General features: G+C 40.3%; 1 protein-coding gene across 1 annotated transcript in view; it reads right to left on the reverse strand.

Moving 5' to 3' along the window:
- The window catches only part of ITSN1 (intersectin 1), a 203,743-nt gene that overhangs the window by 113,286 nt on the left and 66,173 nt on the right, over positions 1-24,284 (reverse strand). The window contains exons 4-8 of the mRNA XM_028115148.2: positions 23,583-23,646; positions 12,270-12,430; positions 6,073-6,252; positions 3,989-4,085; positions 1,052-1,152 (exon numbers count right to left, since the gene is read on the reverse strand). Coding sequence (XP_027970949.1) covers positions 1,052-1,152; positions 3,989-4,085; positions 6,073-6,252; positions 12,270-12,430; positions 23,583-23,646 — 603 coding nt within the window. The remainder of the gene's footprint in view (positions 1-1,051; positions 1,153-3,988; positions 4,086-6,072; positions 6,253-12,269; positions 12,431-23,582; positions 23,647-24,284) is intronic.

Raw genomic sequence — 24,284 nt, forward strand, 5'->3', positions numbered from 1 at the left:
GCCTGTGTAAGCTGGACTGGTTTCCCATAGTATGTATAAAAATGACAGTGATGTTTCAGCAGAGTGAGCGTGGCATTTAGAAAATTTGTGTACAATTACAATTTGCCCCCTCGGATATAAATGTATACTTATTTGAGAAGACTGCTGAGATCGTTTTTTAGGGATAAGGCTCAAGATTAGATCAGACCCTTCCAAATCTCACCCAACGCTGATATTTTTTAACAGGTGAACTTTTCTTTTGTAAGTAAAAATTGCAATTGTTAGGTGATAGCGCAAAAAAAGTAAGAGTCAGAAAATTAAAATACCTTTTTCCACGTCAGGAAAATTCACTCTTTCTCCTTCCTTCTGTACTGTGAAAGGGCAGTCACATTCTTTCCCTTCTTAATGTTCAGATCAGAGGTATCTATTCTTATTAAAATTATACCTTTCTTTAGAATTCTCTCATCAATTTTGAGAAACCCTTCTGGATAGTACCCTAACATCCTTTCTACTGATATAGGTAACAGAATCTTTTTTTTTTCCTTTAAATCCATGGAGGTCATATAACTTAACTCTGACCTCTTGTACAAGAAATAATCTAACTAGGTAAAGTGACCTCCAGCTAGTTAGGGGCAGAGGCAGGTTCCAAGCTCCCCAACCAATTACCTTCACCCTGCAAACTGCCTTAAACACAGGCTCTTTGAGGGACACTTGCAAGTTCACGTAAAAAGCTGGGCTTCAGAACCAGTTTGGGTTTCTAGCCGTGTTTCTGGGCCAGCACTCTGACTTGCATACTAGTGGTGTCCACTGTGCAGCAGGATCCTGGGTCTATGTTCCATTTACCAAGAAGCACCAGGGTCAAAGCCTGAGGCGCCGCACTGGAGAAGAAAGTGTAAGTGTGGCGTTATCAGGAGATGAGAACTCAAGATGAAGGAGGACAATGAAAACCATGTTTTGATAAAAAGCAAACAGAGAAAGGCATTTGGAGACCATCAATGGTCCAACATCTGGAAGCAATCTGCATTTGGAGTCAAAATCATATTTCACTAAATTAATTCTCATTTGTAAATACCTGTTAAGTGTCCACTCATAGTTTTGTCATGACTGTTGAATAACTGTCTGTACTTCAGTCTGGATGACTGAGGGACAGCCCACTCTGCCACGGGAGGGACACTGTGGGGAAAGAGGAGGGACAATGAGGAACGTATTTAAATTCTGTAACAACAGTAAACTAAGAACTTCCCTAGAAAACAGCTTTAACATTTTATTCACCTTCTAATCACTACTTCTGGATTTTGTGTAATGAGTACTTCTGAATTTTAAGGTTAGAAACATTTCTCTCAAAACAGATACGCTCGTTATTTTTCCAGAATCAAGGGAAAACACAACAGACCAAGTGACTGTTCCAAGTCACAGATACAATTCATATTTTAAAGGTTCTACAAAACACGGAAAAATCTCCTTGTCACTGAAGTGATACACTAATGCCCAGGCTTTTCCAAACTTCTAGAAGTTTTCTTTCAGCTTAAAAAGCAATGCTGATAGCAAACAGATAACTGCCTTTAAAGGTATTCATTCTTTAATATTTATAACTTTCTATTTAGCAAAAACACATTAACTTCTTAAGGAAGGGAAATCATTTCATTCTGGGAAGTTTCAATTCCCACAAATGCTGAGAGAACAGAACCTGTCCAGGATCATGGTGAATCAGGGGAGCGGTAATGGGAGGAGCTTTGCTTTCTTGCCGGCAATCCAGTGCTGACCTTTCCCTGCCCAAATGCATCAACTCTGACCCAAGGAAACCGCTACCAGCAGTCAGTGGGGTCTACGCCTCCTTCGTGATCAGGTCTCAGGGTAGTTCCTCACAACTATAACACTGATACCTATAGCTTATCAAGAGCCTGGTGTCTAAACAGGGCAATTTAAACACCATGGCTAAGGTCTCGGTAAAAATGGCGTTCCACTTCCAGGATAGGTTATAACTAATGTCTCATTTGCAATTTCCTTTGATTCCAACAAAAATATCTACTTCTCATATGTAAAAACAAAATTTTAATCATAAATGAAACCTTTTAATCATTTACATATGTTATCTATGCCCTTATACTTAATAATACACACTTCATAAAGTATAGGAAACAGATCCCAAATACTTGGAAAGTATCTAATTATATTCACCTTTTCAATTATTATAAATTTCTTAGTAAAAAACACTTACCAGGATCGATTCTGCTGTGAGTAATTCTGCAACAACCTTCTCATTTTAAACTAACTAATATTTTGCTGATTCCCACTCTTGCCTACTTGTCAAAAGCTAATTATCTTTCTCTTGCACCCCAGGAATATAGGGTGTTGCACACAGAAGCTGCCCCAGATTATATTTATCAAGTCATAGTTTTCTGCTGAGACTTTCCTGAAAATTTAAATGCACGAAAAACTTCATTAACAGGTAACCAAAAACTAGATGCCACATTCTAAAAATTTGCCAGAAATTTAAATTATTGAAAAGATGACTACCAAAAAAACCCCCAAACCAGTTGTCTTAATAGCATTAATGTTTGCTAATACTGATTATTTGTTCATTCTTACGTCACAAATCAATTTTAAGGCAGGCTTGAAAATCTCTTGTGGAGAGGCACAGAAAACTCAAAACTTCAGCATGGTAAAGGAGAAAGACTAACAAAGAAGGAATTCAGTGTCAGTTTACATCTCAGCTCTGCCTTGTGGTAAAATGCAAACCGTCAGTGAGGATTCTAACCTCTCAGGGTTTTCTTCTTCATTCACAATTCTGAGACAGTATCTACTGCAGGTGGTTGGGGGCTGAGTGGGATTAAGGAGGTGTTTGGCAAATAGATGCTCAACAATATTCCTGAGTCATAGGAGTAAAACCTTAATTGAGTGGAACGCAAATACCTGTATACCACCATTAACTCAAGTTTCCAGAGCAAACTTCCATGGTTAGGAACTCATGCCTCAAAATCAGAAAGAACTCGGTTCAACTCCTGTCTCTGTCACTTCTGAGTTAGGCTATTTCGGGCAAATTACTAATGTCTCTGAGCTTCCTCCTTATCTACAACATAGAGAGAAGAATCTAGTCATCTTGTAGGGAAGATTGTGAGCATTCCAAGAGCTAATGTGCATAAATCAGCATTCAGCATAGTACTTTTCACTTATGGATTTCCTTTAAATCATTTTATAAAGGGTTATAAACTGTTCAATTATAGTCAACACACTCTTCTCTTGAAAGTGGGAAAATGACTTGATTCACTTAGGAAAGTTCTAACGAGGACTAAAACAAGAAAAGATAGAAACATCTTCACTTACATCCCCTTTTAACTGCAAAAGTTTGGAGATGGCTTACAAAGAGACCTAACGTTTCATCTTAGTTCAGCAGTATGCAAGGGGGAAATTAAAGGTAAAAGGAAATAGAAATAAGAAAGATAATATGAAACTAAGATTGGTCAAAATAATAAGCAGTAAGGTCATATCAGCTTTCAAAATTGGGCCACATATTTGATCAGTAACGACTGTCCACTAATCTGAATAATTCATTTCATAAAAGGTGGTTTTAAATAAGGTTTCACAGTAACAATCCACAGAGATTCCATGAGATTATCTGAGATAGAATAAAAAGAAGGTGGACTGTGGCTCTAATCTTCATCTAAAAAATTTTATACATAAATTCTTAAATGATTAACATAAAATAGTTAATTTTCCCCTCCTACCTGGAGTTCGATTTCAATATTTTTAAACATTAGTAAAACTGGTACCTATTTGTTTTCCTTGCTAAAAAAAAAAACACCCAAAGCTTTTTGAGGAAATGTCATGTTCTTTCTTTATCATCTCTGCAACACGTAAGTGATAAAACCTGGTAACATTATCCAGAACTAATTATTGGCATGCTACAAAACAGAAGATAATAAAGAAGTAGCTAACTCATTTTCAGTTTTAGGAGTTAATCAGATAATGGCTTTAACTCAACTGCCCATTTAAAAACAAGCACACTTACCTAGCCACATCGAATGACTGCGCCTTCTGTAATTTAGTGTTTAATTGTGACCCAGGACCAGATCTACTAAAGGAAGAGCTCTTTGGCAACGTGGCTGCTGTAAAAATAAGTAAATGTTGAATAATTTTAATCCTACAAAGAAAAGAAACATTTCCTTACTAACGAAAATGAGAATACACAGTCACCAAATCTGAGGCAGAAATTAGTCTTCCCTTATCACCCAGGACTCAAAAAAGAGTTATTCCCTCCTCGCTCCCTGCCCCTTGCCAAAAAATTTTTCAGATTTACTCATTCATTCCTGCTGAAAATCACCTTCCTAAGTAGAAATGTTTACAATCCATGGATTTAACTCTTTGTTAAACATTTCATTATCACATTTTATGGGATCTACACAGATAGCTAACAAAACAACAGCTTAAATACATAGGCTATGGCAGTTCCTTAACTGTGCTGAAAGTATGAGTTCCAGACAGAAGAGCCAGAAAGTCCCAGCCTTGCAGTCCTGGCCACACAACATGGGATGCTAGGGAGGGTTGGCAGCTCTTGTGTCTGATTCTCATTTGGGCCGGTGGTTAGTGGTGAGCCAGGGAAAGACTCTGAGCCTTAGTTAACCTCATCCCCCTCATCCCTGCCTACTATCTTGCAACATTTGCCATCAGCCACAAAAGAAAGAAGACAGAGTGCATGGATTCACAGATACTACTGGAAAAGCAACTGCAACAACTTTCTCAGCTGTCATTATCTGCGGACATGGTCACAAATGAAAGGTGAAATACATGGGACAAGAAAATCTTTAAAAAAAAAAAGGAAAGGGAAAAAGGTGGAACATTTAGATTCTTTGGCAGACAGATCTTGACAGATGTAAGAAACCCACGAAGCTGGGCAGAGAAAAAATGATTCAAATATAATCATTACCCATGGTTAAAACCCAGGCCATCCTCACTACTGAATTACGCAGACACATCCAAAGTACTTTAAAAAAAAAAACAAAAAAAACTTCCCCCAGGGGCTTCTGGGTGGCTCAGTCAGTTAAGCATCTGACTCTTGGTTTGGGCTCAGGTCATGATCTCAGGGTCGTGGGATCAAGCCCCGAATCAGGCTCCATGCTCAGCACAGAGTCTGCTTGTGCCTCTCCCTCTGCTCTTCCCCCTGCTCTCTCTCCAATAAATAAAATCTTTTTTTTTAAGATTTTATTTATTTATTTGACAGAGAGGGAGAGCGAGCGAGCACACAAGCAGGGGGAGCAGCAGAGGGAGAGAAGCAGGCTTTCCGCTGAGCAGGGAGCCCAACGAGGGGCTTGATCCCAGGACCCTGGGATCATGACCTGAGCCGAAGGCAGACGCTTAACCGACTGAGCCATCCAGGTGCCCCTAAATAAATAAAATCTTAAAAAAAAAATACTTCCCACATTGGATAAGAATTTACTAAGATTTGTAGACCACATCTATAGTTTATGCTTTCTTCTCACTAAGGGGAAGAGACTTTTAAGTCTTAAAATGAAATTAACTACACCAGGAACTTTTTCATCCTTTCTTTCAATGAAGAGAGCAGGTAATACTCCACCCTTAATGTATCTAGCCATTTAATAAACGTCCTTCTCCCTTCCACCTGCTTCACTATACCTCCTCAAAAAAAAGGAATATGCAATTTTCCTTTTTCTCCCCCCACATAATCCTACTCCTAAGGGAATGGCTTGTTTATCAGCAATTCATAGCAGCTGAAGAAAAGTAGTTGCTTACACATGGAAATTGTAAATGTTCGAAAACTACCCAAACTTGACTTGCTTTTGTCAAGCCCTGGAAAGGAAGTTACGCTCTTGGTTTTAGCTGTTCAGTTCACCTTCGCCCATAATGGTACCAGAGCTCCATCATTTCATTCTCCTTTACTTCTCCCTGGCCTAGCAGAACCCACTTACTATGTCGGAAAAAAAATGAGATATTTAATTTGAAAAAGGAAGATACTTTCCTCTGGAACCAAATGCCACTCACATATAATCAGAAAGTGAAGACAGAAGATTTAGCTAGAAGGAAGAGTTAAGATACACGTTGTAAAAATTCAGTGTGTGGGTTCATCAGGTCACGTACCAGGATGAGCAAATGCAGGGAGAGGCTGTATGACAGGGGGAGCCCCATTAGCCAGAGGAGGCACTGCTGCTGTAGGAACAGAAGATACCAGAGGTGGAGACATTCCCACAACTGGAACGGGTCCCATTGGCACTGAAGCGACGGCTGCGAGCGGCGGCATGCCGGCGAGACCTCCTATACCTAGGAAGGAAGAATTCCAACAAAATTCACGCAGAATCACTGGTCCACATTCAACAATAATTAAGCCAAGAGTGTTCGAAGAAACAAATCACTTTCCAGTTGTAATACAGTCCCATTTAAAATATAAATTCAGAAAAAAATACATATATAAATTCAGATTAATCATTTTGGAGAACACCAAAAATTACGTCAAGGATCACATCATAAGGGCACAAGACCCAACGTGAAGAGGGACCTACCGGCCACAGTTGAGGATCAATAAGAATAATAACTGGAATGGAATGAGAATTAAATTTATGAATTCATAATGATATTTAAAAACAAACAAAAAAATCCCAATTGGCCATCATAGGTAATAATGTATGCTGAAAACTAGTATAAATAAAGGAGGAAAAGAAATGAAACATCCACCCTGCCTTTCCTTTACATACTGAACCTCAGAGTAACCAAACATTTGACAGGGAAGTTTCTCTTTATAGAAGTATTCTAACCAGAGTGAAGAAATGATAGAATGAAATAAATGTTTCCTTCCTTTTTTGTTTCTTTGTCTGAGCTTGGGAAACTGTGACATAGTAAGAAATACCCATCTGGCCTTGGTCCCCGGTTCCTGGTTCCTGGCAGAGCTCCTAAAACCCTTGCGATTTCCTGACTCACAGGAACATCTTTTGTTACAACATTTGGTCTTTGCCCCTGGTTCCTGACACAGGAGCTTCTAAGACACCTGGAATCTCTGGAGTGTTAAGAGTGTCTTTTTGTATTCGGACAGGGTGACTTGGTGGCTGGGGGCCCCTAAACAGGTGCAGGACAGAAGCTGGTCATGGGCAAGACCACAGCATGGTTAGGGGGGTGCAACTTTCGATCCTCTCCCAGCACCTCCACCTCCACACAGACCTCAGGGGAGGGTAGAGGGGCTGGAGACTGAGCTAATCAATGGCCAAGGAAGGATGTAATCAATCACACCTATGTAATGAAGCCTCCATAAAAACTCCTACAGTACAGGGTTTGGAGAACTGCCACGCTGGAAAACACAAGCACGGGCTGGGAGGGTGGCACACCTCAACACCATGAGGACAGAAGCTCTTCCACTCAGGACCCTTCCAGGCCTCGCTCTCATATACCTCTTCATGCGCCTACACATCTGAATGTATCCTTCGTTATATCCTTTACAACAAACTTTCCTTGAGTTTTGTGAGCCGTTCTAGCAAATTACAGAAAGGGGAAGCAGGGTGTGTGGGAGCCTCTGACTTTGTAGTCAGGTTGGACAGAAGTATGGGTACCCTGGGGACCCAGTGCTTGTGACTCAAGTGTGAAGTGAGGGCAGTGTCGTGGGACTGGGCCCTTGCACCCATGGAATCTGACATTAACTCCAGCAGTTACCGTCAGAGTTGAGTTTAATTATAAGATAATAAGTTAGTGTCCAGAGAGTTGGAAAATTGGGTGGCGTGGTTCTTCTGGACACAAAGTTCTTGGCTTAGTCTTTCCTTGATAATCCTAAATATGTCACTCCATTTTCTTCTGAGATAAAGCACTGCTGTAGGGAAGTCTGAAGATATTCTAATTTTCCTTCCCTTGTAAGTCATGTGCTTCCTTTTTCTACATACCCAAATAATTTTTTGTTTTACTAACATTTATCTTAGTGCTGGTTTCTCCAGGCTGATATTCTCGAGCACATGATAATCCTCTTTCAAACACAGTTTCAAATCCTTTATTTCCAGGAAGTTGTCTTCAACTAGTCTTTACCGTTTGTTCTCTTCCCTTGCTTTGGTTTCCTTCTTTAGGGACTCCAACTATATTTAATTTCCTTTGCCTCAATACTGGTCACTTTTTCTCAAATCCTTATTATCTCTTGTTAATTTTGTTTTCATTCTTGAAATCTTACTCTTTTCACCTTCTGTTTCTCTTCCAATAGCATCTCTTGTGCTGCTTCTAGTTTGGTCTCCATTTCTGAAATGACTTTTTTTTTCTTTCTCCTTCTTTCCTGAGTTCTGGCGCCTTGTTTCCAAGGCTTTAAAATTCTGACTGTGTTGGTCTTCCATGACTTGTGTCATTTTCTTAGTATTTTTTTAGCTTGTTTTGAAATTGCAGGTTACCAGGGCACCATCATTCTTCACAGGGGTGTTATTCAGCTCTTTCTTCTCCTTTTTCTAATAATAACTTTGTGTGGGATTTGACCTTGCCCGATACTTCCTGTTGCTCATTTTTATGTGAGTCTTGCTTCCTGGGATTTCCAGCCTCTGTTCTCCACCCCCACGTTGGTCTGGACCTTCTCCTTCTTTCGTGTCTGTGTGGCTGCCCTGCTCAATTTGGATTCCACTCCAAGTCATTTCTCCTCAGTGTGGGGATTTGTCACAAGTGGAAGCCTTGTTGGGCCAGCTTTTAAATAGCTGCTACGAAGATCATCATCCTCCTACCAACTGACTACCTTTCCTGAATAAATATTTTCTAAATATTTCTAAAGAAATGCATCTAATGGAGGCTGTGTTCTGAACACAATCTCTCTTGAGTATGCTAAATCTTAATTCCTGAAATTTTCCCACCTCTCCTCAACCATTGGGTTTTCCCTCTCTTCTCTAAAAATGCAGGGGCCCTTCCCATCCTAAACACAGCCTTCAGCTGACATGCTCCTCCAGGTTTCTCTCTCCTTCACAGTAAAACTCTCCCCTCTTCTAAGCCTCCAAACAGGCTTTTGTCTCCACCGCTCCAATGAAACTGTTTTTCAAGGTCATCTTTGTCAAATCCAATCACTTTTCTGTCCCAGTCTTTCTCAGTCTCTCAGAAGCAACTCAAACAGTAGAATGCTCCCTCCTCGAAAAATGTTTTCTTGGCTATTAGGACACCAACCTCCTCTTGCTTCTTCACTTTTACTACACCTTTAAATGTCACAGCATGGCAAGGCTTGGTCCCAGGTCTTCTGCCTGCTCTAGCTACACATTCTAAGATATTTCATCCAGTCCCAGGGATTTCAGTGCTATCTATATTCAAATTCTCCCAGAGCTGATGGATCCCTCCTCTGAGATCCAGACCCATGGATTCATCTGCCTCCTTGGAAATCCACTAAACCCCTCACACTTAACAAGATCAAAACCTGATTTACTTTTCCTCCAAAAAAAAAAATCCCTGCTCAGCGGGGAGCCTGCTTCTCCCTCTCCCTCTGCCTGCCTCTCTGCCTACTTGTGTTCTCTCTCTCTGTCAAATAAATAGAATCTTAAAAAAAAAAAAAGGAATTATTCTGTGAGTAATAGTCTTACCTCCACTAAAGGAAGAAGATACCAGGCACACTCACAGAATTTCCTGGAATACAGCTGGCTGCCCTTACGCAAGTCATACTATCACTCACTACATCCCCTTTTCCTCTCAACAGAGGAAAGTTGGAAGAAAATGGTTGCTCAACCCCCAGCTAGCCTTAATTCCACGTGTTAACATGTGCCTCAGCACCCATGCAGACCACGAACCGTGGAACAGTGACGTTCCATGCCCATATGGTTTGGTGAGAATGAAGGTGGGAAGAGAGAAGGTAGTAAGGAAACCAAGAGCCTCTGAAAAACTGTATGTCTGGACAGGCTCTACCTCCCTCTTTAGGAATATGCAAACTCTTCACCTTCTTGGAATCTTGGTTCTCTCATTCATGTAAGAGGGCTAATAATTTCTGCGGATTTTAGGGTTATTGTTGTGACCAAATAAAATACAATTCGTGAAGGTATAAGATGTCAAACGGCCAGGAAATGCATGGTCAGGGAATTTTTACTATTAACTAGAAAATAATGATCCTAGTAACAAATGATTTTCTTCTCAAGTAGCCACACAAGAAGTGTAAAAAAAAAAATTATCTTGGGTTGAGCTGAGAGGTGGTAACTAGAAATACTAGCAAAGGTCAGATGTTTGAGCAAAGCTAAGCAAACCTGGTTAGGACACAACGTACTTTTAAGTTCTCTCATATTCTGATATTGCCTGGTGATTAGCCTCTTGAAAATAATTTAACTGAGGATGTCAATGTGACAAAAAGGAGGGATAGGAAAGGCAGTGGAGAAGCCCCGGAGAGGAGCTCAGGACTGACTGGCAGAATGGCAGCTCAGAAATCCTAGGTTCCCTTGGAGGCAGGGGCAGCTCACTTAAGCAGCGGTAAAACCCCCTGGGGCAAGCGAGGCCGCAACCTCACGGAAATAAATCAGCAGTGACTCCAGAGCTGAAAGTGCTGCTGCAGAATGGAATAAGAGAAGACATATTAAATGTTAGGGGAAGAATCACTGACCCCCCGGGTTTGAGGGGAAAAGAGGAAATGGGATGCCTCTGGTTATTTGACTCTCTGTCCCCCCGAGGTATCTTCTTGCAGCACCAGAAGGGAAGCCAAAAGAAAACCCAATACACTTCAGCTGTTTTAACCCATGGGTCCTGACCAAAGGTTGGCTACAGGGACCTTCAGGGATTCAGAGCCACTTGCACGTAAATAAGCTGGCTAACTAAGGACTGAGGGCTGTGAACACACAATGGACAAGGCCGACAAGGGACCTGGTCACGTGGAATGGTCTGTAGGTACTCCTCACCTCAGCTCTTCCTAGCCTTTGCTCATGCGTGATCTCCTGAGTTTCTTTTTTGCTCTTGGATCACGATCCTTCTTGCCTTACCCCAAACCTGCACCCTTCCCCTTATGACCACAAGTCTTGTGGCTAAACCTCACCAAAAGAAAGGCAATGCATAGTTTTTAATTGTAAATCTATTAAGTAAAACCACAGCATTTATTTATCTCAGCTTATCATTAATTGTATCAGAGACAACCTGCCTTACTCTTGACTGCCCCCTCCCAAACCTACTTCATCATATCACCTGTCATCAGATCTATCAGGAGGAAGAAAGGGAAACTCTAGTCACAATTTCTGTGTTTTGTTAAAACTGTCTAAGAACTCTCTTGATGAATCAGATATTAGATCTGATTACTGTAATCTTTAAATCAACCTAAATCATTAAAGTCTAGGGTGAGAACAGAGAAGAAATCAGAACTCTTGGTGACCTTAGTCAATTAATTACTGATTACTTTTTAAGAAAAATATCTGGCTAAAAGGTATCTTTTTACTGAATTGTGTTTTAAACTGAGATACCATTTATTTTGTCCTGCTTCATTCTGTTCCAAGAAAGCATTTAATGTGGCCAGTTGTCTCAATACTATGAATTTAAAAATATGTTGCTAGATACCATTATCCAAAGGAGCTGTGTAGGCGCAGGGGAAAACAGAGGCTATGGAAACAGAAAGCTGAAAGGAAGCATAGGGCATTGTGAAGGGTCAAGGACGCAGTAAAAGCAATGAAAAGACCCAAGATGCAGTAGCAGACTGCAAGTGTATTCCTTTTACCCTGACCATCTGGACCTTTGCTTTCATTCTGATTACTAGTATCTGTTAAATAGAAAACCACAGGACCTAAATGGGGTCACTCGGGCCAAGTCACCAAACCCGGGACTTAACACCCAAGCTAAGGGCAGTCAACCTCCCCCAGCAACATTGTCTTAAGCAGTAAGTCGGGAATTTTGAGATCAGCACCTGGGAGGTCATCTGTCCCAGGGGCCCTCTCCATCCCCCAAAGGAAGATGAGGTAATTGACCTGATAAGACCCCCCAGCCTTTCACTCCAGGGAAAGTGATCTCGCCAGGTACAGTCCTTTCTTTTCTCTTGCTAACAACTTTCTTGCCCCACCCTCCTTCCTGTAAAATCCTTCCATTTCAGACAACTCTGAGCTCCTCTCTGCTTGCTCCAAGGGATGCTGCCCGATTCAGGAACCACTTAATAAAGTCAATTACAACTTCAAATTTACTCAGGTGAACTTTTGTTCTTTAACACATGCTAGGGCTCGAATGTGAACATGGTCTTCTCCTCCAGCATTACCTGCCTGCAGAGGACCAGGACCATCATTTTTTGAACAGAACTGCCTCCTAGAATATCACAAGGCTACAAACTGCAGAGGGGAAAAGGGGAAAAATTATTTTTAAGATCTACTGAAATATAGGAACCAAGTCCTTTTCAGACTTACCAAAGGCTGGTGCACTAGAAATAGCAACGGGTTGCTGTTTCATGACAGGGGGAAGTGCAGAAGGGAGTTGATATCCTTGCAGCTTGAGTTTGATGAGTTTCATAGCAATGGAAAACTCTACTTGATCCATTCGTCCATCATTGTTCATATCAGCTAGTGCCCTGCAAACCAACATCGAGGGCAAGGAATGACTCTGACCATAAAAGAATCTTTCCTAAACCACCCCTCCCACCCACACTTCTCAGCTCCCTTTATCCCTGGGGCAAACAAGAGAAGAAAACCAGGCAGACCAAACCAAACCAAAACTTGTTTCCCAAGCTATAGGGAGTAACCTGGGAATACTGACAAGGTTTTGTATAAAAGTAAAATACTTTCCATTGTGTTATTCTTTACTTATAGGATACATGAAGTAATTTTCAGTCTGAATGCCAGGATATGTACTTTGGATATCAAATGGGATTCTTTTTGAGGTGGGGAAAAATGTTCTAAAGTTGGATAGTGCCCATGATTGCACGACTCTGTGAACACACTAAAAACCACTGAATTATACATTTAAAAAGGGTGAGTTTTATTGTGTGAATTACGTCACAATAAAGATGTTAGGGGAAGGGGCACCTGGCTGGCTCAGGGTCATGATTCAAGCCCCATGTTTACCCTAAAAAGATATTAGGGGGAAAAGGGTATGAAAAGAGAGTTTATTTCTATGGAGAGTTGACTAGATGGCACCAACTCCTCTGTGGGGTTCCACGAACCTCACCATGGAGACTATGCTACAATATAGTTCTACTACCTTTAAAGCTGTGAACATTAATTAAATGAGCTTACACATGTAAAAACGGTACTCAGGCATAAATGGTCAAGTGTAACTTGCAATGACTGTTTTCCTCCCCAGGTTTTAATTTTTACTTTTTCTTTCTTTTTTTTTTTTTAATTGAAGTAGATTTGACAATGTTATGTTAGTTTCAGGTGCAATGAGCTTTAAGCATATTCTCTCAAAGAATCTTAATAAGCAAAAGAAAAGGTTTTTACAAGTGAAAATGACTTTATGCAAACTACAACTGTGCATATTCACAATTAATCTTTTTAATTTTTTAAATTAACATGTATTATTTGTTTCAGGGGTACAGATCTGTGATTCAACAGTCTTACACAAAACCCAGTGCTCACCCCAACACACACCCTCCCCAATGTCCATCACCCAGCCACCCCATTCTCCCACCCTACTCCCCTCCAGCAGCCCTCAGTTTGTTTCCTAAGATTAGGAGTCTCTTATGGTTTGTCTCCCTCTCTGGTTTTGTCTTGCTTCATTTTTCAACTCTTCTGCATGAAAAATGTTCATCCCTTGGGGCGCCTGGGTGGCTCAGTCAGTTAAGTGTCTACCTTTGGCTCAAGTCATGAAACCAGGGCCCTGGGATCAAGCGTCACACTGGGCTCCCTGCTCAGCAGGAAGCCTGCTTCTCCCTCACCTCCCTGTTCATGCTCTCTCTCGCTATCTCTCTCTCTCAAATAAATAAATAAAATCTTTAAAAAAAAATGTTCATCCAGATTTCATTTTTTAGTCTAGATATTAAAAATGTTAAAATGATCTTTTTTAAACTGATCTAGTTTATTTGAAACAACAAATGACAAGACCAGCTACTCCAATTAAGTTACGATGACTAGCCATCTTTTAAACGAGCCATATCTAGGTAGTGTCCAAAAAAGACAATTAAGTTTGATAGAAAATTATCCTATATTGCCGGAGTTAACTCAAGGAAAGAAAACATAAAACACAATGAAAAGCATGACATACAACAAATATTAAAAATCTCTAAAAGTTGTAAGAGTCAACACTATTCTTTTAAAAAGTAAAAAAAAGGGGTGCCTAGGTGGCTCAGTTGGTTAAGCACCTGCCTTCAGCTCAGGTCATGATCCCAGGGTCCTGGGATCAAGCACCAAGGCATTCTCCCTCTCCCTCTGCCTCTGCCTGCCATTCCCCCTGCTTGTGTTCTGTCAAATAAATAAACAAATAAAATCTTAAAAAAAAAAAAAAGGTAAGAAAAACTCATAAAGTGGGAGATGGGCTACAGAAACCACATTTGTGCCTCAGGTAGGTGCAGACCTCGGCTCTCCTGCAGTCAAAGATCCCCTTCAGCAAACCCCACCAGTGGAGTCCGAATTCCATTCACCAATAGTGAGCCTGAGGGTCATTCCGCATATGGATCTTGGTCACTTGAATTCGTACATGAACCGCTCATTCACATCCTTTGTTAATAAGTTTTCTGATGGACTACATATGTCTTTTTCTTGTCAGTTTATAAAAGATCATTGTATGTTACATATCCACTGTTTATCTGTCAATTGTTGATTTTTTTAAATTTATCATTGGTCCGTTTGTGTATAATATCTTTACTGTAAGAAATTCTACATTTTTATACCATATGATTTCACTTACACGTGGAATCCAAAAAACAAAACGAACAAACAAAATGGAAACAGACTCATAAATGCCAAGGCACTGTTACACACTTGAAATTAATATAATACAACTTTTATTAACTAATCTAGCCTCTTCTCGCGGAACTAAAAAATACTTTTGCTGTATATTATGTTCATGTGAAGTGATACCTATTTCTGGATTATCTACTCTGAACAATTCCCAGTTCAATACGACAGTGATCTGATCATACTGACTCCATGGTACAGTCTGGTATCTGGCAAGACTTTTCTTTTCTTGGGGCGCCTGGGTGGCTCAGCTAGTTAAGCGTCTCACTCTTGGTTTTGGCTCAGGTCATGATCTCTGGGTCATGAGATGACGCGCCACGAAGGCTCCCTGCTCAGGGCGGCGTTGCTTGTGTCCCGCTCCCTCTGCCCCTCCCCCACTCGCTCATTCTCTGCCTCTCTCAGATAAATAAATAAATAAATAAATAAATAAATAAAATCTAAAAAAAAAACTTATTTTCTTGAATTTTGTTCGGCTATTCACAGATGTTAGTTTTCTTCCCTATGAATTTTAAAGATCATTTATCTATTCTACAAACAACCCTACTGGGATCCAAGCTGCAACTGCATTAAAGAGCCCACCGAAGACAATAGTTTGTCTGTCTATCTGTTCAAAATTTACAGATATTTCCTTTAATAAGATTAGATAACTTTGGGGGACCTGAGTGGCTAAGTCACTTAAGAGTCAGTTAAGCACCAGACTCTTGCTTTCGTCTCAGGTCGCGATCTCGGGGTCATGGGATCAAGCCGCCGTGTGGGGCTCCCCACTTAGCAGGGAGTCTGCTTGAGATTCTCTCTCTCTCAATCTCCCTCTGCCCCTGCCACCCCACTCTCTCTCTTTCTCTAAAATAAATGAAAAATAAATCTGTTTTTAAGAAGGATTGATCACTTTTTTTACGTAATTACTTTTCTTTTTTTAAAAGATTTTATTGATTGACTGACTGAGAGAGAGAGAAAGAGAATACAAACAGGGGAAGGGGCAGAGACAGAAGGAGAACAGGCTCCACACTGAACCCGGAGCCCGATGTAGGGTTCAATCCCATGACCCTGAGATCATGAACTGATCTGAAATCAAGAGTCAGATGTTTATTACCAACCAAGCCACCCAGGCGCCCCAGTTACTTTTCTTATTAAATGCATTCTTGGGAGTTTTATCATTTCCATCACTATTTTATTTTATTTTACTTACTTACTTATTTATTTATTTATTTTCATCACTATTTTAAATGGAACATTTCCCCGTTTCCATATTTCGGTGCTTATTTCCAGCACAGAGAAAAATTTTGCTTTTAACAATCATTTATGCTATATTCAGCTATCTTACCAACCTTCTATAGATATTATTTTTTAACCTAAAATCTCTTAAGTTTGTTAAGTATACTATTACATAACTAGCAAAAAAGAGTTAACTTTCGTTTCCAATATTTATACACTTCCTCTTTTTTATTGGTCTTACTGCCTCTAAGACATCATTGAAGGTGTGAGCATCCTGCTAAGTTCTGGATTTCAATGAAAGGGCTGCAGTGTTTCACTGTTTAGACTAATATTTGGTAGTGATCTTTAGAAAATAACCTAACATATTTAAAAAGTTTCCTTTCTACATATTAGAAATGGTTAATATATATATATATATATTTTTTTAATCAAATGCCTACTCAGCATCTGCTGATCTGATCACACTTCCTTTTATCTATTGCTATAATATTGAGAGAACGCCTTGATTCTGAACCAAACTTGCACCCCTGGCATAAACTCAAGTTGGTCATAATTCTGAATACATTGTGGAATTCTATTTGCTAAGATTTTGTTTTGATTTTTGCATCTATATTCATAACTGAGACTGGTCTCTGGTAGTTTTATTTTTGTAACTATCTTTCAGGTTTTATAAAGGAAGTTAAATAAGTAAAACCAGAGGGTCAACTTTCCTTCTTTTCCTAAGTTTTTCTAAAAAGATATTCAGCTCTATCAGATGATTCTCAGGGAAGAAAAAACATGCCAACAATCAACATCAACAGGCATACTTAAAAAAAAAAAAATCAAGCAGAGAGATTCTCACTCCCTATTCCCAACATCACAGCCCCCCAAAACATATTTTCTAATGAGAGACAAATATCCAATGTGGGATAATGACTAGTTGGGGGAGAAGAGGCTTTCTAGACCTGTAAGAGTTTAATTAGAACAATTTCATGTTTCTAAAAACCTTCCACTCAAGTGCCTCAGTGAGAGAGGTGAGGAGACAGATAATTCTCAAGTTCCAGGTGCTTGACTTTAAGCCACCCACCACAATCCCACATTTTTTTTTTTTTTGAGAATTTTGCGTGATCTTTCTTAAAACCTTTTTTTCCTCAACTAACAGAACATAACTGTTGGGACTCATTGATAGTGATAACTCAAAGGACTTTATACAAATACAGTAGTTACTGCTACAACGCTCAGCTTTCTCCCCACTCCCCTCTCCCAACGAAAAAGCTGGAACTCTGGAGGAGCTGAAATTCTATTTCTCTAGGTTTCTCTGCAAAAAAACAACCTCAGCTCTGCCATCCACTTTCATCTCCCATCTATAGTTTACTCATGTCTAATAATTCCCCTGAAAGATTAACTAAAAGGCTAGGAATCCTAAAATTAAATTCACAAAACTTCCAAAGTAAAAAAATACATATGCAAAAACAAGCTTAAGTCAAAACAATTACTGTATATGACTCTTAAAAACAAACTAATCTTAAATACATAGCACACATACATAGCAACAGGCAGGGCTGAGATGAGAAGGGGACCACAGATTTTGGCATCTTAAGGGACAAATAAACCATGTATCCCTCTCATGCACTTTAGGTTACAAATCCAAATTAAGGGAAATCTGGCATCTTCTACAGAACTACCTATGCATTTACTCTTTGACCTAGCAAATCCATTCATAGGAATTTACCATGAAGATACACCAACAATATAAAAATGTTTATGATTTAGCTCATTCCTTGCTACATTATTCGAAATAACTGTAACGTACACACACACACAGGAGACTGGCTGAATATACTAAGTTGTATTTTCTACAATGAGTACTATGTAACTGTAGGAAAAAAAGAGAAAGAAAGACATCTCTATGGAATGACACCAGTGATTTCCAGAATGTGTTAAGTGAGAAAAGCAAAGGACACAGGAACATTGAAAGGCGGTAACCTTTAAGCAAGAAGGAAGAGGGTATAATTAAAATTCAGATACACACACATGATATATTATGAACCTGCTGTTTTTTCCACAAAAATAAACAAAGGAAAGATGATAAGAAACTAATTCAGTAGATGAGCACAGGGACGGAGTGATATATATAGAGAGAGAGAGTTATTGACTGAGGACACAGTCTCTCTGCATTCCTTTTGGTACAGTGTTGCCTTTTGGAACCTTGTTAATGTATGACGTATTCAGAAATAAAATTAAGTTCACAAACAAAGGAGATCCCTAAACTGAATAAAAACAAAAACAAATCAACCCAACCCTATTTTAAGTAAATCACATACCCAAAGAGGAGGAATAACAGAGGACTTATGTATCCTCAGTCTATAACCAACAAGAAGTATGAAGTACTTCTGAACTCCAGGGACTGTTTGGGCAGCGGACCTGAGTGTGGCAATGCTGAAAGTACTCTTTATTCTAGGACTAAAGGACAAGACCAGCCTCCGCTCATGCACCTCATTCCCTGCACTGGAGCTGAAAGCCCGTGCGTCTTTAGGGCCCATCTCACCTACAAAGGCTGCTCACAGGATACCCACCTCTCACTGTGCAGATCAATCCAGCCTACTTGCTCATTCATTCATTTGCTTTTTCATTCAACAAATAATTCTTGAGGGTGGCACCTACTAAAGTCTAGGCCCTTTCTAGGAATTGGTGTTAGTACTGTGAAAAAGACAAGAGAAGATTCCTGCCCTCACAGAGTTGATACTTCTGGACAAGCAGACGCTAAATGAGAAAACTAATCAAATTCTTCCCCATGATGTTAGTGCTGTTCAGAAATAAAACGAGGTAGTGGGAAGGAGAAGACGGTGGGTAGGAGCAGGTAGGCAGAAGGAACTACTCTAGATGGGTGGTCAGGAAGTACTTCTCTGAAACCGGAAGGGTACTCAGCCAGCCAGCTGTGTGAGGATCTCGAAGAACCGAAGAACTCTATTACAGATTACAGCAAGAGGAAATAACAACCGCAATGCCCCAGAGGCAAGGAGGAGCCTGGCCCATTTCAACAGAGAGAAGGTCAGATGAAAAAAGGCCAGAGCCAGCTCGGGTTGGGAGCCTGGAGAGGACTTTTTGGGTTTTCTTCTCAATGGGGAGTTTCAAATGGATTTAATTTTCCAAAGACAGTGTGGGCACTGTATGGAGAATTAAATCTAAAGGGGCAAGTGTGAGAAAGACTCCAGGAGAAATGCTGACCAGTGGGCCCAGGTGGGATGACAAATGAGGAGAGTAGCCACGGAGACAGAAAAAAATGGCCAGAATGGGGGGGAAAGTCTGTGAATGGAACGAAAAGAATGCACTGATGGACTGAATGTGTAGGGTGAGGAAAAGAGAGGAGTCAAGCGTGGCTCCCAGCAGCTGGACAGATGCTTGATTCCATGAACTCAGGACGGAGGGGATGAGGGATGCAGGAGAGGCGAACAAGAGTCCAGGATGCCTTTCTTTCTTTCTTTCTTTCTTTTTTTTTTTTTTTTTTTTTTTTGGTGAGTTTGGCAAACTGATCTTGTTGGGGGCTGAAGGTTCCTCTGACATATACACAGAAGTCTCCTAAGGAACTAGTTGTTACACAGCTGTTGGCCCTGCCCCCACACCCCACCCTTGAACAGACCACCAAGCTGTTCTCGTAGTTGCGATTATATCTCTGGCTCCTGCCTTCTCTCTCAGGGCCCACGCCCAGGGGGGCCTCCCCTCCCCTCATTTCTCGCCGCAGAAGCCTCCAATCTCCATCTCTGTGGCCCCTCCTGCCTCTGATGCCAAAGCCTTTTTGATTCAGCCTCTTTTTATTTCCTGGACCATCAAGGCTCCTGTCCATCTCCCTCTGCTTTCTTCTCTTCCCTCTGCACACCACGCCAAGGTTGGAACAACTTTAAGTATCCGAAATTGCCAAAAGGATACAAGATATTTGCCAGTTTCCTTCCAATTCCTTATTAGCAAGACAATTTCTAGGAAGCTATACCATCTTTGGCCACTGTTCTACTTTGGCATTACACACACGGACTTGACTCCATCCTCTGAGAATTCAGGTTTTCTTGTATTATTAATTGGAAATTGGACTGGAAAGATAAGTAGCCCCAAAGTATCAGTAGGTTAACAGTTTAAAAGTTCACAAACTAGGGGAGCCTGGGTGGATTAGTTGGTTAAGCGTCCGACTCTTGATCTCTGTGTTGTGAGTTCAAGCCCTGCACTGGGCTCCCTGCTGGGCATGGAGCCTACTTAAAAAATAGATAAATAAGGGTGCCTGGGTGGCTCAGAGGGTTAAGCATCTGCCTTCAGCTCAGGTCATGATCCCAGGGTCCTGGGATCGAGACCCGCATTGGGCTCCCTGCTCCTTGGGAGCCTGTTTCTCTCTCCCTCTCTCTCTCCCTCTCTCTCTCGGTCTCTCATGAATAAATAAAATCTTAAAAAAATTTAAAAAAATAGATAAATAAATGAATGAATAAATAAATTAAATAAATAAATGTTCACAAACTAGTTAACTGGAATATAGTTTCTACCTGGAACAAAAATTGTACAGGTGTGTAACACATATTCCCCAGGAGTCCACATCACTCATGTTTTCGCACTGAGGTCCACAGCAAAGAAATTAATGCCCAGAGAGAGAGAGACTATTATAGTTTCTAACTCTCAATCCCAAATTTTCTTCTACCCCACATGACTGACAAAGGGACTCCCCAAACCTTCAGACTCAAACCCATTCCTCTTTCTACCAAAAGCGGCACTGGCCTTTCCTGGGACCCCACCAGAAAAACCGTAAGAGAACACAAGATTAGCACAGAGACAGGGAGTGAAAACCATTTCACTGGATCAGCTGTTATTATTTATACATTTAAAAAAGGTTCTTCTGACATATACACAGAAGTGTCCTAAGGAACTAGTTGTTACACAGCTGTTGGCCCTGCCCCCACACCCCACCCTTGAACAGACCACCAAGCTGTTCTCGTATTTGCGATTATATCTCTGGCTCCTGCCTTCTCTCTCAGGGCTAACTCTGAAGAAGTCAGGTATTGCTCAGGGTAACTAAGTGAATAATAAGTATCAGAGGTAGTGCTGAAAGACAGATCTTACTCATAATTTGCACTACACTATTCCATCATCTTAGCAGGACATCTGTGGTTCATGAAATCTATGACTCCTCAAGGATATTTCTTTTGGGAAAAGATACTTAGAGGTGTGCTTCCCTCCCTGCAATAACAATTCTTGATAAAAGGAAAACACACCATCACAAATTTAAGAAAATGTCAGAAAAAATTAAAGATAAAGAACAGTTTTGACTCAAGCAAGACTGCCAATTCCTCATCTTTGTTGTTAATAAAAATTTTCACTATAAAAATAATAAGTAGGAAAAATGACTTTAATATGCTTAGCTAAAAAGTTTGGAAAGCTGACAACTGTCTTAACTGAAACAAAGTGAAATTTACTAGATGATACTTTATTTTTCTTCACGACGCTTACTATCATGTGACAATTTTTATACTATTAACTATATCCTTTCACCAGACTGCAATTTCTATGAAAGCGTGGATTTTGTCTATTCTGTTCACTGCTGCATCCCAAGCACCTCCAACAGTCACTGACCCATAGAAGACATGCAATAAATATTTTGCCACTGTTGCATGAATAAATGTAACGAGAGATTTTCCTGCAGCACATACACATCATAAAACTGCTTCCTGAATGAACATTCATAAATTGGGAATATGACCTAAAAGGATTCAATGGAAGAAGTTATGCCTGAGAAAGGAAGGTTGTAGTGAGCAACCTGGACTGCTGGTGCAAAGTACAATCATATACCAGAACACAAAGCAAAAGAAAGCTTCTTACGCTTAACACAGATGTCACATGTCTCTCGAATTTAAACTCAGGCACTTAACTGCCAGGTCAGTGCCCCTGTGCTCACATGAGCATGAGTTCTTGCTCTCTCCTCCACCTCCCTACCCCTTGGCAAAACTTTTACTTTATTTTATTTATTTTTTTTAAAGATTTTATTTATTTAATAGAGAGAGACACAGTGAGAGAGGGAACACAAGCAGGGGGAGTGGGAGAGGGAGAAGCAGGCTTCCCGCGGAGCAGGGAGCCCGATGCGGGGCTTGATCCCAGGACCCTGGGATCACGACCTGAGCTGAAGGCAGACACTTAAAGACTGAGCCACCCAGGCACCCCTACCTTTTACTTTATTTTAAAAGCAATTCCAAAAACCTTGGTTATGTGACTTTCCCAGCTCAAAGTGGATCAGAAGTAAGAGCTAGAAGGGCATCATAGGAGGAGGGTCACCAATCGAAGAGATGGTCTGGCAGCCAATATGCTGACAACCAGGAAAAAGAACATAAAGCAGACACCAAAAAAAGCGCAGGAATCTGGTATCATTTAGTTTCAATTCAAACTTATCCATATACATATATATGTATATACTTCCCATGAGAGTTTTGCTATTCAGAACACGGTAAATGATTTTCATACTGATGACATTGGTAATCAAGCTTGGACTACATTCTGTAGACTCTGCTTGAAGGCCACAAGGGACTATGTCAATCTTTATTAATTTCCATTAAATTGTTAAGAAAGGTCGATCATTTCGGGGGACAAGCAATTAGCTGGACAATTTAGTTATGGGGACTACCCAGTCCCTGATGATGACAGCAGGTACCACTGGGTTTTGTTTTGAGGGCCTGTTGGCCTATTACACGCTGGGCCCCACACTAAGTCATTTATATACAGTTTTTTACACAGTCCTTTATAGACGGTCAATTTTTTCAACAAACCTGTGAGGAAAATACATCTGCCCATTTTCTAGATTAAAAAATAGAGGTCAGAGCGGATGAATACATGTTCAAATCATAAAGACCGAATGTAGTGCAGCTGGAATTCAAACCCAGGTGTGTGACCACAAATCCTGTCCTCTTTCTACTACGCAGCGAGCCGCCCCCACAACACTAAGAAACCCTGGAAATGAAGTATTAATTGCAAGAAACGCACGGTGCGAGGAAAATGTGACTTCTTGGCAAGAGACCTCAGCATGGCATGACCAAAGTCATAAACCTAAAATCCAAAATATCTGCCACTCTTTTTTATTGTCCCGTTCTCTCCTGTAGGTTCAAAAGACTGAATGCTTATTTGTGATCAAGGAATCAAGTTAATCAAGGAATTCAACATTATTTATTATGCATTCGCCTTGTACAACACTGTAATAAATACAAGTTAATTTCACTATTCTGCTGGCTGTTTCACTACTAGCCCTCAAATATTTTCCTTACCTTGTGGTCAATGAAACACACAGAACCACTGCATTATAGAGCAAGAAATGTTGGACATTCAGATGAGTATGGGTGATGTAGATGAAGCTAAAACAAACTAATAAGAAAATATCAAAATGTAGATTTCTCCACTGGAAATTCAGGTTTTTGACAGTGTTACCCTACAAATGTCGCCACTTTTTCTTTTTCTCTTTTAATGTTCCACATTGAAAGATACTTTTCACAAGGATTCTCTGGTAAGAAGTAGTAGAGTATTTCAGACTAGAGATTTATGTTCGCCTTCAAGATCTTAAGAAATCATATTACTGGAATATCTTATTTTACCTGCTTCTGCTTATGTGAAGTTCCAACTTACCATATCTGTGCTAAAACAGGTTGAGGTAACCCAGATTGAAAAAAAAAGTTTCTAGCTTGATCACCTGTAAATTAAATAGAAAAAGTTTCAGAAAAAAGAAACAGCTGACCGATATATTCTTACAGCAAAATTGCAAAAATAAGAGGCTAGTAATTTTGCAAATACAGACTTAAATACATGATAAAAGCCAAATGGTAAGTCTATAAGCAACAGTAAAATGAATCCATCAGATTCACTGACGAATTCACTGACTTTAGAACTTAACACTTTAAAAATTCATCTCAAAAAAGGACCTATCAAGTGCAGGGGTAGATTGTCCACTTTAATTAACCTGCTATTAAGTAACATGGGAACAGCTATACATATGACAAAGCACATCTACAGGAATCCTCAAGAAACTGATTGCCCACACTTCTACTTTTTTAAGTTCTCTGCGACTCAATATCTACACTTCAAATTGTCAGTGCTTCTGCTATATTTATGGAGTAAAAGTAACAATGTTTACAAGATTCACAACAACAATTAAGAATTGGGTGCCTGGGTGGCTCAGTCGGTTAAGCATCTGCCCTTGGTTCAGGTCATGATCCCAGGGTCCTGGGATCCAGTTCCGCGTCGGGCTCCCTGCTCAGCGGGAAGCCTGCTTCTCCCTCTCCCACTCCCCCTGCTTGTGCTCTCTCTCTCTCTGTCAAAATAAATAAATAA

Source organism: Eumetopias jubatus, unplaced genomic scaffold, assembly GCF_037043125.1.
Source record: "Eumetopias jubatus isolate StellerSeaLion01/CBP00866 unplaced genomic scaffold, mEumJub1_p1.0 scaffold_1, whole genome shotgun sequence".
NCBI classification, from domain to species: domain Eukaryota; kingdom Metazoa; phylum Chordata; class Mammalia; order Carnivora; family Otariidae; genus Eumetopias; species Eumetopias jubatus.